Source organism: Salarias fasciatus, chromosome 11 (genome assembly GCF_902148845.1).
Source record: "Salarias fasciatus chromosome 11, fSalaFa1.1, whole genome shotgun sequence".
NCBI classification, from domain to species: Eukaryota; Metazoa; Chordata; class Actinopteri; order Blenniiformes; family Blenniidae; genus Salarias; species Salarias fasciatus.
The window spans coordinates 5,029,532-5,041,626 of NC_043755.1; the positions used below are offsets into that span (position 1 = coordinate 5,029,532).

The 12,095-nt window shown below is 42.3% G+C and overlaps 1 protein-coding gene across 2 annotated transcripts; it reads left to right on the forward strand.

Moving 5' to 3' along the window:
- The first annotated feature begins 3,149 nt into the window (after positions 1-3,149).
- Positions 3,150-10,641, forward strand: LOC115397227 (U4/U6 small nuclear ribonucleoprotein Prp3-like). 2 transcript variants are annotated; one of them, XM_030103449.1, is made up of 17 exons: positions 3,150-3,328; positions 3,722-3,875; positions 6,418-6,548; positions 6,881-7,051; positions 7,147-7,233; positions 7,386-7,642; positions 7,760-7,878; positions 7,967-8,154; positions 8,278-8,444; positions 8,529-8,611; positions 8,694-8,837; positions 8,927-9,026; positions 9,132-9,245; positions 9,331-9,449; positions 9,606-9,683; positions 9,783-9,838; positions 9,942-10,091. In XM_030103449.1, exons 2-17 carry the CDS (start codon positions 3,731-3,733, stop codon positions 10,089-10,091), a joined length of 2,109 nt encoding a protein of 702 aa, XP_029959309.1. In that variant the 5' UTR covers positions 3,150-3,328; positions 3,722-3,730. The 2 variants fall into 2 exon arrangements, with proteins under 2 accessions (XP_029959309.1, XP_029959310.1); XM_030103450.1 differs by lacking the exon at positions 3,150-3,328 and having other exon boundaries at positions 3,731-3,875; positions 9,942-10,641.
- Positions 10,642-12,095: the final 1,454 nt, after the last annotated feature.

The window sequence follows — 12,095 nt, forward strand, 5'->3', positions numbered from 1 at the left end:
CCACATACGAGAGAAAAGGTGTAAAGTACATCGAACTCCCAGGCCCAGCCTCAAACTGCGGATACTCAGTTATCGAAGTGTTACCCAGCATCCAGTTCTGAGTTCTAAAGCTTCAATGTAAGGATTCTGTTTTTCAGGTTTTGGCTGCTGAGAAACTTAATAAATATAAGGATTCATCAATAACCAAAAGGCTGGAAGCTGGGCCTGTGTGATATCAGTTGGACCTGGGAAATGCAATAATGTGGTTAAGTATTATCACAATATGACCTGCAATAAATGAATAAACACCTAAGTATATGACATTAGTGTCTGTGTGCTTTATGATGACCAGTGAACATGCAGTTCCTGAAAAGATGTCATTTATTACAGACCAGTTAGATAAAATATATAAGTAGAGGGTGAAATGATGAACAGTTTCATTAAAGGTATAAAGTTTTAGAATCACGTTTTATTTAGATGTTCAGCAAACATCAAACTCGGAGAAGAGTGATTCTACTGGTTTATAGGAACCAACAGCTGTTCATTCCACGGACTGCATTCGATAAATAATCACTACTTTGTGTGACAGTTTGGTAATCTGGGGTGTACAGAGTAGTTCAAATTCCTATCTGGGGCTCCTCCCAAATTATGATAACCCCTCCATTAATATAATTACTACTGGTGTTTTTTTGTGGCTGAATCAACACTCGAACTTTGACACTAGATTCTGAATTCCAGGTGGTACTTTCATGCACATCGGCATTTGTGCTGATGGTGTAGAGACTGCACTGGAGTGTTTTACTGCACGATGCTAATAAGAAGCTTCCTAAATTTGAACTGCCAAAGTGGAGGGCAGCAGGAAAGCTCAGCCTGGTTAATCACATACAGTAAGTTGGGCTGTTGTGCACAGATGTAAACAGTGAGTCAGAATGTGAGCGAGCGCTTAAACCGCGGATGATGTGGCTTTGATGAATTTGCATATAAACAGGTCTACACGAGGGTGCGGCGTTTAGCGGGAGTGAATGTTCGCTGCGATGAATGGCCGACGCGTTGACTGTGCAGAATGAGCACGTCTGGCACCTATAATACGCTGTGCATACAGTTTATCCTGACTGGCACACATGGCATTCGCACTGTGAGTGAAAGCATGGACGCGGCTTGTTGTGCTCGGGAGGGGTGGGGGGTTTGGCAGACGGGTGCAGCCTCAGGCTCACTACTACTGATTCATGCTTGCACTTCTACAAGTGCGCACAGTTGACCCATATCATGGAAAGAAAGAGACAGAGAGGAGAGGGAAAAAAAGAGGGGTGGGACGGCATCAGGAAAAAACAGAATCACATGATAATCCCATGTTTTTTACAACTGGGTTCATGGTTAGTGGGACAACATTCAGACAATTATTAACCCTTGATAGCGGCTTTGAAAGGAAGACTGTGTGTGTGTGTGTGTGTGTGTGTGTGTGTGTGTGTGTGTTCTCGTATTTCTATCCTTGTTGGGGCCAAATGTCCCCACAAGGATAGCAAAACCTGAAACGACGTGCCTTGTGGGGACCTTTTTCCGGTCCTAAGTAGGAGAAACAGTGTTTTCTTGACCATGTTGTTGTTACTGAAAAAAGTAAAAGTGCAAAAACATTTCTTTAGGGTTAGGCTTTGTTGTGGTGTGGGTTAGGGTTAGGGTAAGGGTCAGGGTTAGGGGCTAGACATGAATGGGAGTCAATGGACGGTCCCCACAAGGATAGAAATACAAGACTGAGCGTGTGTGTGTGTGTGTGTGTGTGTGTGCGCGTGGGGGGGGGTATCTTTACATAAGCTCAAACAACAGTGTCAGTGTAAACAGTGTAGAAAGAATCTGAATCCCTTTTTTTTTTTTTTACAGAAATCAAATGCAACCCCATCCACATCAGGTTTTTATATTTGTGTTTCAACACCGTAGCTCTGTCCTCCTCACACAGATAATACTCGGTGTGAATTGAGGTTGTTAAAAAGGTAATGAGTAACTACTTGTTTATCTGTGAAGTGAACATTTTGTTGAAGTAGATGGCATAATATTGAAATACATTTATGGTAATCAATTAACATGCACTCTTAAAGGACAACACTATCTCCTGAAAAAAAAAAACACAATAATAAACCTAAAATGAAAAACAAATGGGGCAAAAAACTGTACAAGCGCAACCTTTATAGAAGCAGAAAATCTCTGTGAGCTCACATATTTGATTGCACTAGATTGTCCATGTCATTAACAACTTATTGAACACTACAAATGAGCCCTAAGGGAAAATTTGATGCTAAAACACAATGAATACGTTTTATTTCAATGCAATGCAAGGAAAAGAATCTGGCACAAAATTGCAGAGGGAAGTGAAAAACTGATGCAAAATAACTACAGTAAGTATATAAAACATTAAAAGAAGATGATGTAATGGGAATGGAAATCAAAGAGAGTGAGGGAATGACTAATGAAAGAAAAAGTAAATAAATGATCAAAATAAAATATGGACATAAATCCAAAACAATTATCACAAAAGCAGAAATCAGCACAAAAGAAAAGAAATACCCACCAAGAAATGTACAAGTACAAAAGAAGGTGAAAATTACCACAAAACCACCACAGGACACAAAAGGCTACACAGACAAACAGAACGACTGAAAAACACATTAAACAAGAATGTGTCACAAAATATTTACATGCAAATTTACATGAAATTACAGGAAAAGTTTAATTGTAACAGGCTCAAAAACAGCTAATTATGATGAGCAAATTGCACAAAAAGATCAGCAAACATATGAAAACGTACAATAAAGACTGTAATTAATCAAAAGAGAGACAATCTGGAAATACGATCTCCAGTGACCTCAAGTGAGAAGAAATTCACTAATACTCACGATTGACTGCTGTTTGCATTTCTGTGCCTTTGTCCTCCTGGTTTACGCTCATAATGCAGAAGAAATACAATAACGATATTCCATAACTCTTAGCGGTACAATTCAATGTGATTTTAGTAAAGTTGTGTAACTTTTAGAAACTATGACTTCTGAATTTCCATCTGTATTTTGCTAAAGTTACCTGCTACTAGTGAAGACAGACAGGACAGTGGCTGTTCTTCGCCGGTAGGTGGCGGCAGAGAACATTTGTTCGAGCACACTGCACAGTAAGGTCATGAAGAAGAAGTCTCCGCGTTTCTTCTTCCGGGTCTTGAGACAGAAACGTTGTGTGAACGGAGCAGGTTCACAGAAAGTTTCTCCGAAAACTCTTCAATTTCAGCACACCAGACTGCAAAAACCACAATTTGAACGTTTTGTCTTTCCAGCATCTGTGGACTGACAGCAGATACTCGCCGAATTTAGAGGTTTGTGTGTTTGATATTGGACTTTTCCGTTTGTGTTGGTTGCGCGCTTCCAGCAATGTGCTAACGTTAGTTAGCATGTCCTCGGGAGTTTTGGCGGATGTGATCCATTCTAGCTTGTGTGTTGCTCCGAGTTAGCTTATTTAACTTAATATAATCCAATCGTAGACACCTGGAAAGAGACTTATCAGACACCGACTAACTGTGCGCTTTACTGAATTGGTGGCTGTGTTTGTGTAGCTATCCAGTGTGTGCACCCCGTGCGGTGTTTCTGATGGTCCCGTTCGTGCACATTCGTGCCTGCACATTCCGGGCCATTAGGATTAACGTGGTTGTTTTGTTATGAACGTCCACAAATTGTGTGACATGGTGTTTGATTCACTGATTTTTTTGCAGAAGTGGAGGATGTCTCTTCCGAAGCGGGAGGTCGAGGAATTAAGGCCATGGGTGGAGCGCACCGTCAAGAAGGTGCTGGGGTTTTCTGAGCCCACCGTGGTCACTGCAGCTCTGCACTGTGTGGGAAAAGGACTGGACAAGAGGAAGACCATAGGTAACGCTGCCGTCCTAACAACGCACAGATGCAATCCAGTTAATGCAATCAAGATGTTCTGTCTCCTCATTGATTAGTCATTGTATATGGAGTGTTGCTTTCATCTACATTGAATATCAACTTACTAATTCAGGATTTGTTCATTTTTGGTTTCCTCTGAGAGCAAATATCTAATACTTGATTGTTTGAATTGTTCAATGAGGAACTGTTGTTTGTTAAACGACGTGTGAAGATTTACCCGTTAATATTAGCTGTACTGAAACCATGTAAGATTTATTAGTTAATTGGGAGTGTGGTATTGAGACCTTACTTCTTGAAAGATTTATTTTTGGGATGATACTGACATTTTAGTTTGACTGAATATTATTTGCTGACATTGTGCATTACTGATAACTATTGTTAAATATTTCTGTTAGTCTAAGGGAAATGTTATAATTGTACTTGAATGAGCAGGTGAAGAGGTGTGTCTGATGTTCTAGTTCAGGGGTGAGGAATCCGAGTCCTCGAAGGGCTGCAGTCCTGAATGTTGCCATTGTTCCCCCGCTCAGAACACAACTGAATATTTCATTACAATTAGTGTGTTGAAGTGAGGACACATGGAAACCGTGCAGGAATGCAGCATCTTCTTTTATTGTTTGAGAAATAAGGTAGATTGACATCACAGAAAAGAAAAAAGGCTGTCTTCCATGCACTCAACATCAGCAAACATTACCCCGAAAGAAATGTGGCTAATCTGTAGTTCTGAATTGACCATAGGCATGTGATACTCTTGCCCTTCTTTCTTTGTCCTGTGCTGGACTGAAAAGCTGCTCGGGTTGTAGTCTGCACTGAGCTCTGCTGAGCAACGCCCGAAACCTTAATGTGGACATTGTAGATTATTTGGTGAATTTTATTGTATTATGCACGACTCACACAGTGGCTGCACCCAAGACATGAACAATCAACTATAGCTGTGTTTGTTGTGATGATGGTGTGGGTCTGAATGGTGTGTAACTTTATTTACCCTCAATGGGCTCAACTGCTGCTATTTTCCAACCGATTTAAATTCGTTCTCTGTATTCTGCTCTCCATTTCGTGGGGCATTGTAGCTGAACCTCACGGGGCGGAGGCGGGGCGGGGTCCCTGCTTCAGCTGCCGCTCAACACCTGTTTGAGTTGAACATTTTCCACATGTATTGTTTTGTTGCTAAAGCCATGACAAAAAAGGCTCACCGGTAAAAACTATGGATGTCCTGATACCACTTTCTTGCTGAACAAATACGAGCACTGATATTTGAGTATTTGTCAATACCAAGTATCGATACGAGTAATTAATAATACCATAACAAGAAAATAACATTTTTTTAGCTTATTTTTTTTCAGCACACTTTACCACAGATTTCACTTATCATTTCAAGTTTAGCCTGGGCAATCTATGCATGTACTGATAACATAAAATAAATAAAATATTTTCACAACACATCACTACTGAAATAATGCTGTGGTATTATGTTCAAGTGAAAAATGAAAACAATTTAGATACCAGCTTATTTTGCCAGTCGGTATATCCAAAATGTTTTATCAGAATGCTGTATGCAACAGGGAACAATAAATATAAAAACCAACAGCTCAACTTGTGTGAACTAAATCGGGCTTTAATAACACTGATCATTTTAGTCATAGCTATTGATCATATTGACACATGGCAGATGACCTCTGCTCTTTACCTGTAAGTTGCTCTGAGCTATTATTGTGCTCAACTTCTGAGGCACCAGAACTGCTGATATCTCCACCTTTTCACAGGAAGCAGACAAATATGTTTTAATATTGATTTTGCGAAGTTTACAAGCGATAATGAATTACTCCTCAAATAGCTAAGCCTGCTAGCACCAATCCTATCAGTTAATAGACGGACGGACAGCCTTATTATGCGTGTCACATATGCACACATCACACATTCAAGGTGGTGCACACACAAATATCTTTTGGAGCATTCCAAACAGCAGTACACATATTGGACCTACTGTACAATCTAAGGTTGCCCCAAACATATTTATTGTCTAAAGAGAGCCCGTGTTTGTTTCTAGAAAACTTACTCGCAGAGTGTGATGAGTCTTTTTTTCCAGATGACGCTACACAAACACAACACCCCCGCCTCCACACACACACTGCTGGTTCGCGCTGGTACTGCAGACTCACTGGTTGACGTGTTGTAGGTATCGGCTGCTGTCACGAGTGAGAATTTGACGAGTACCAGTACAGCAAAACAGGCCAGTATCGGAGCGAGTACTGATGCTGGGATCGGGACATCATCAATAAAAACTACATGTTTTGACTGAGTTGCTGTAATCAGTGTTCAGCCTCCTACTTTGATCCATCAAGCACTGATGATCAAAAACTTGTCCGGTTATAACAGAAGTGATGTTCATGTGAATTTTGTAAATACCTAAAAAAAAAAAACCTTAAGTTTTCTTTCAGTCATGATCCGTTGCATACAACTGTTTGAGAGCATTGTTTCAACATGACGACTAACGGACTACTGTGGCAAATTGTTTCACATTCAGATCAGCTGCGTCCTTTCCTTGACGACTCTGCCGGAGGTTTTGTGGAGCGTCTGTTTGAGGCGCTCGAGGAGAGTCGAAGCTCCCGAGGCATCAAAGGAGCCGGAGAGAAGAATCGCAAAAGAGAGCTGAAGGTAACCACACACAAATGCTGTGACAGAAAATAGATACCTTATGAGTTAAGTGGAAAATAATTGTTTTCCTACTGATTACATCAAGAAGATGGAATCCAAAATATATCAGGATGTGGTGTTCATTGGATTCAGCAAGTGTGGGTTCTTTCGACCTGTAGTCATTGAATAAAAGATACGCTCCTTATTAGCTGAGACCATTGAGATGTAAATTGTTTTCTTTCATCAAATTTCTTTCATCATGTCTGAAAAGCGAAGAACACACAGTTTAAATCCACTCATGTTGTCCTGACAGTGACATCTGACTCATGATTTAATTCCACTGTTTGTGGCAGGATGTGTTTGGCGATGAGACCGAACCGGGCGCCGTACGCGAAGCCGTTGACCCTGGAGACGGAACGGTGCCAAAGAGGAAGCGGACCCCTCGCTTTGAGGAGGTGGTGGAGGAGCCTGAAGTCATACCTGGACCTCCGTCTGAGAGTCCCGGCATGCTCACCAAAATGCAGGTACGTGACCGTTGGTCCAATATAATCTTCCAACAATTTTGCCAAGCTGATCTTGAATTTGTTTTAAAGTCTTCGCTGTTTTTCTCTTTCAACAGATCAAACAGATGATGGAGGCAGCCACAAAACAGATTGAAGAGAGGAAGAAACAGCTGAGCTTTAGCTCTCCGGTCGCTGGTGGAGCGGTAATGACCTTTTTTTTAAAAAAAAAAAAAAAAACACATTCAGCATTTTCTTTTTGTTAATGGAGAAGCTACCAGTGCTGTTATTTCAAATAATAAATCAAATATTCAAATTATTCAGGAATGATAAGTAACCTTCATGCCCTCCCCTCCAGTCGCAGCTGGATGTCTCTTCCGTCTCTCGGCTTCTCGGAGCTTCCGCCGCAGCCGGTGGCGCCTCCTCCATCGCCCCGTCGCAGGCGGCCAGCTTCATGAATGACGCCATCGAGAAGGCGCGCAAAGCCGCCGAGCTGCAGGCCCGCATCCAGTCCCAGTTATCCATGAAACCCGGGATCCTGGGAGTCCTGCCCAACACCGGCCCTCACAACCTGGTGGCTCTGGCTAACCTGCACGCCATGGGAATCGCTCCACCGTGAGTAGCAGAGTCTTCTATGTGTTTTGGAGTTGGGACAGAGGCGTATGTGATCCACATGTTTGATTTTTCCTTCCTGAGCAAGAATAAGTTATCTCTGTGTGTTTGCATCTGCAGGAAAGTAGAAGTGAAGGAAGTAAACAAGCCGACGCCTCTCATTCTGGATGAGAAGGGAAGAACTGTGGACGCCACTGGTAAAGAAGTGGAGCTCACACATCGTATGCCCACACTGAAAGGTGCGTAAACAGCCACCGCCGTACAGGCTCGTCTTCTTTGTTTACTTGTTGGTGAAATTATGTTTTCTCTCTCTCTCTGTCTGTGTAGCAAACATTCGAGCGGTGAAAAGGGAGCAGTTCCGCCAGCAGCTGAAGGAGAAGCCGGGGGATGACTTGGAATCCACGTCGTACTTTGACCAGCGCGTCCTGGCCACTCCGGCTCAGCGCCCTCGCAGGGGCTTCAAGTTCCACGAGCAGGGCCGCTTCGAGAAGATTGCTCAGAGAATTAGAACTAAGGTGGGAGATTTTAGCTTTTTACCCTTAAAAGAAAAAAAAAAAAAGGTAATATTCATCATTTGCTTAAAGTAGTTTTATAACGCAGCTTTTCTCTGTTTTTGAATAAATCTTAACGACCATCAGGCCCAGCTGGAACGGTTACAGAATGAGATTGCCCAGGCTGCCAGAAAGACTGGAATCCAGGCGTCCACCAAACTGGCGCTGATCGCCCCCAAAAAAGAGATCGGGGACGACGAGGTGCCCAGCATCGAGTGGTGGGACTCCTTCATTCTGCCCTCCCACATAGAATTGTAAGGAAACTTCGTCATGACCACTGCTGAAAATGTTGTGAATCTGCTCACTAACCTGTTTCCTTTTCTTTTCGTGACATGAAGCAATTCGAGCACAAATTTTGAGGAGTATGATTTGTTTGGTGTGACCAACCTGGTCGAACATCCCGCCCAGATCAGCCCTCCAGGTGAGTACTAGTGTTTATTGGAAGGAACTTTGTTTATTTTTTCCCACAGCAGGTGTTTACAACATTCTCCTTGTGCTTCCAGTCGACACAGATAAGCCTGTTACGTTGGGAGTATATCTGACAAAGAAAGAACAGAAGAAACTGAGAAGACAAACGCGGAGAGAGGGACAGAAAGAAGTGCAAGAGAAGGTCCGTTTGGGGCTGATGCCTCCGCCGGAACCCAAAGGTAGACACGACGCACGCCGACTCCCGGGACAGAGGCGAGCACGGCCGGCTTCAACAAATGCTTATTGACGCTTCTTTTTGCTTTCTTAGTACGTATTTCCAACTTGATGAGAGTTCTGGGCACGGAGGCAGTTCAGGACCCCACAAAGGTGGAAGCCCACGTCAGAGCGCAGATGGCCAAAAGACAAAAGTTAGTCCCTTTTTTTTTTTTTTTCTTCTTCTTCTTTCTTGTGTTTCATGTTTTTACCACTGGACTCCCCTCTTATGTTTTTCTACCTTCCCTCCCGACTCGCAGGGCTCACGAGGAGGCCAACGCAGCCCGGAAGCTCACCGCAGAGCAGAGGAAGGAGAAGAAGGTGAAGAAGTTAAGAGAAGACCTCACCAACGGCGTTCACATCGCGGTGTACAGGTACGGAGACGTGGCGTTTAAGCCTCAGCCGTGGCGCGTCACGCCGCTGGACCGTCTTATGTAATCCCGTGACCTCTCCGCACAGGGTCCGCAACCTGCAAAATCCTGCTAAGAAGTTTAAAGTGGAGGCCAACGCCAACCAGCTCTACCTGACGGGAACCGTCGTCCTGCACAAAGACGTAAACCTGATTGTGGTGGAAGGAGGTACGAGAGGACAGAACGCTTCTGACTTTATATTTCATTCATGTCATCACATCACACTGCTACATCCTGTAATGATACACTATTTGCATCTTTCGCTGTCGGTCAGATAACAGATAATTCTTGATTTTTTTTAAAACATTTTTTATATTTTTTTAGGTCCTAAATCCCAGAAAAAATTCAAGAGACTGATGATGCACAGAGTCAAATGGGAGGAACACAACTCTAAAAGAGACGGTGAGAATATCCTGACCTCTGGTCGTTTTTTATGCTTCCCAACGAGGATCCTCCGCTGTGTCTCACTCATCAAGGTCACTTCCGCCTGTTCTCGTTTAGATCCAGACGGCGACGACGACACGAAGAGGAACAATAAATGTTGGTTGATTTGGGAGGTGAGTGCTCGCGTGCCGTTGTCCGTCCCGTCCTCACGCCGCTGCCTCGGCGCAGTCGAGTTGTTGCGACTCCGCACCTAACCCGCTCCTCTCCGCGCCGCAGGGAACGGCGAAGGAGCGCAGCTTTGGCGAGATGAAGTTCAAGCAGTGTCCCACGGAGAACATGGCCCGGGAACACTTCAAGAAGCACGGCACAGAACACTACTGGGACCTGGCGCTCAGTCAGAGCGTATTGGACTGCTCGGATGACTGAAACCCGCCTGTGAGGAACCTCAGTGAGAGCCTGAGCCCCCGCAGCCCGACGGCAGCAGACCTCACACTGCTGGCTGCCCGGCCCCAGCCGGGCGTCCAGTCAAGAGACTTGTCCTGAAAGGAGGAACGAAAGCCTGTGTGGATGTCTTTTGTTTTTTTTTGTGAGAATGTGTGAGAGACGAGAGCTGTGTAGGAAAGTGTGTGTGTGTGTGTGTGTGTGTGTGTGTGTGTGTGTGTGTGTGTAGGTCTTCATCAGTGTTCATTTCATGTGGCGGTAGGCTTCAGTTGCGTCTATTTTGTTATGTATCATTGAAACGGAGTGACAGGTCGCACTGACATGAATCTCTTCCTCAAGGCTTTATGTGAGGAGGCGAGCTGGACGGTTTGAGCTGAGAAACCCACTAACCATAATCAGAGTTTCATTCAGACTCTTGATCCAGAAAAGAATACAGCTCTTTAATGGGTGAATTCACAGCTAATGTGAAAACACATAAAAAAAAAAAAAAAAAAAAAAGATTCTGTTGTCTTTCCTGAGGCGTTTCAGTTTAAAGTGCACAAATCTGACTTTTGGGTGAAAAAGCCAACGTTTGACTCAGCTGTAGCTACACTTATCTGTAATGTCACACCACCACCTTGAATAAAGAGAATTTAATCAAATTTGTATTCTTTTTTCTAGAGTCAGTATTTGTTTCATCTTGTGTTTAACGTTCATCTTCTGTGACGTTTGGTTCATGACTCTGTGGATGAAGTTGTTCCTGAACTGCTGCTAACGTTCCTCTCATTCCCCAGATAAAGAACAACCCATGCAGAGTTTGGTTTTGTCTGATCCTTCTTTCCATTTTCTACCGTTTAACCGGGGAGGAGAAACTAAATCTAATTTATTTTCATGCAATTTTCCTGTATGCCTGCGTAATTTTTCTATTTTTTGGTGCATGTCGGAGTTCATAATGTCAGTTATTTTTCTTAATGCAATTCATTTTTGTTGTGCGGAGTCTTATTTTCCGTTCCTATTCCGTTTAAACAACTTATTTTGATCAGTGCGCCCTTTTCATGAGCTTTGTGTTAAATTTAAACATGATGTTGCCATTGCGTATTGGTTTTTGCTTCTGTTTTTTTTAATTGATTTTTGTAGATTTTTAAATTGATTTATCATTTAGGTTGTTTTGTGTCAGACCTTGATCTTGTTTTAACCATCCGGTGTCGCATGTAAGATGATTTTGATCAAGATGACCTTTAATTTTTGTTTTGTCAGTAATTTTTCTTTGTTTTTTGTTTTTTTTTTTTGTTTGCGAAGCATTTTTCTTTGGCTCCATGTTGGTCACTTTGTAGCTTAATGTTTTTTTTTTCCCTCCTGAATGTTTGGTTTGTTCTCTCCTTTTCATTGTGTGTGCTTTCTTTTTGTAGTCAAGTTTCTTCAGTCATTTGTTGTCTTGTAACCTGCACTCTATGTGTGCCATGTTTTCATCATTTGTTTTATGTTGACAGGTTGCTTTTGCACGGTTTATTGTCTCTTTAGGTTGATTTTACTTTAAAGCCATCCTGGATCCCACATGGGACAATCAAGTTATATTTACTCATTCTTTTGGCTGTTATTTATCTTATTCAGTAATGATTGTTAAGCATTCATTCATTGAATGAATGAGTTTTGTGAAACATTTGACTTTATCTCCACGTTGGTCACATTTTAGACTTTATCGAATTATTTTGCTTTTCTTGTCATATTAATTGGTTTGTCTATTTTTTCTTGTTTTCATTTATTTTGTAGCCGTCCTGACTTTCTTTCAGGTCATCATGTGATTCTCTTACCTTTTCATTTTGGAAGTAATTTGTCAAATTTGCACTTTTTGTCTGTTTTTTTTTTTTTTTTTGTGGGGAGGGGTCATATTTCTGTTTTGAAGCTCTTGTGTCACACTTGAGTGTTTGATTTTGGTCGGATTTTTCCTATTTTAACTCCTTTTGTTTTGTGTTTGTTTAATTGTCAATGACTTTTTATGTCCTTTTTAAA

Excerpts from the sequence above, each read along its gene's own strand:
- LOC115397227 (XM_030103449.1), top strand. The coding sequence starts at position 3,731 with ATGTCTCTTCCGAAGCGGGAGGTCGAGGAATTAAGGCCATGGGTGGAG. Across the intron at positions 8,155-8,277 it reads CTCAGAGAATTAGAACTAAG|GCCCAGCTGGAACGGTTACA; the intron begins GTGGGAGATTTT and ends AACGACCATCAG. Across the intron at positions 9,027-9,131 it reads CAGATGGCCAAAAGACAAAA|GGCTCACGAGGAGGCCAACG; the intron begins GTTAGTCCCTTT and ends CCCGACTCGCAG.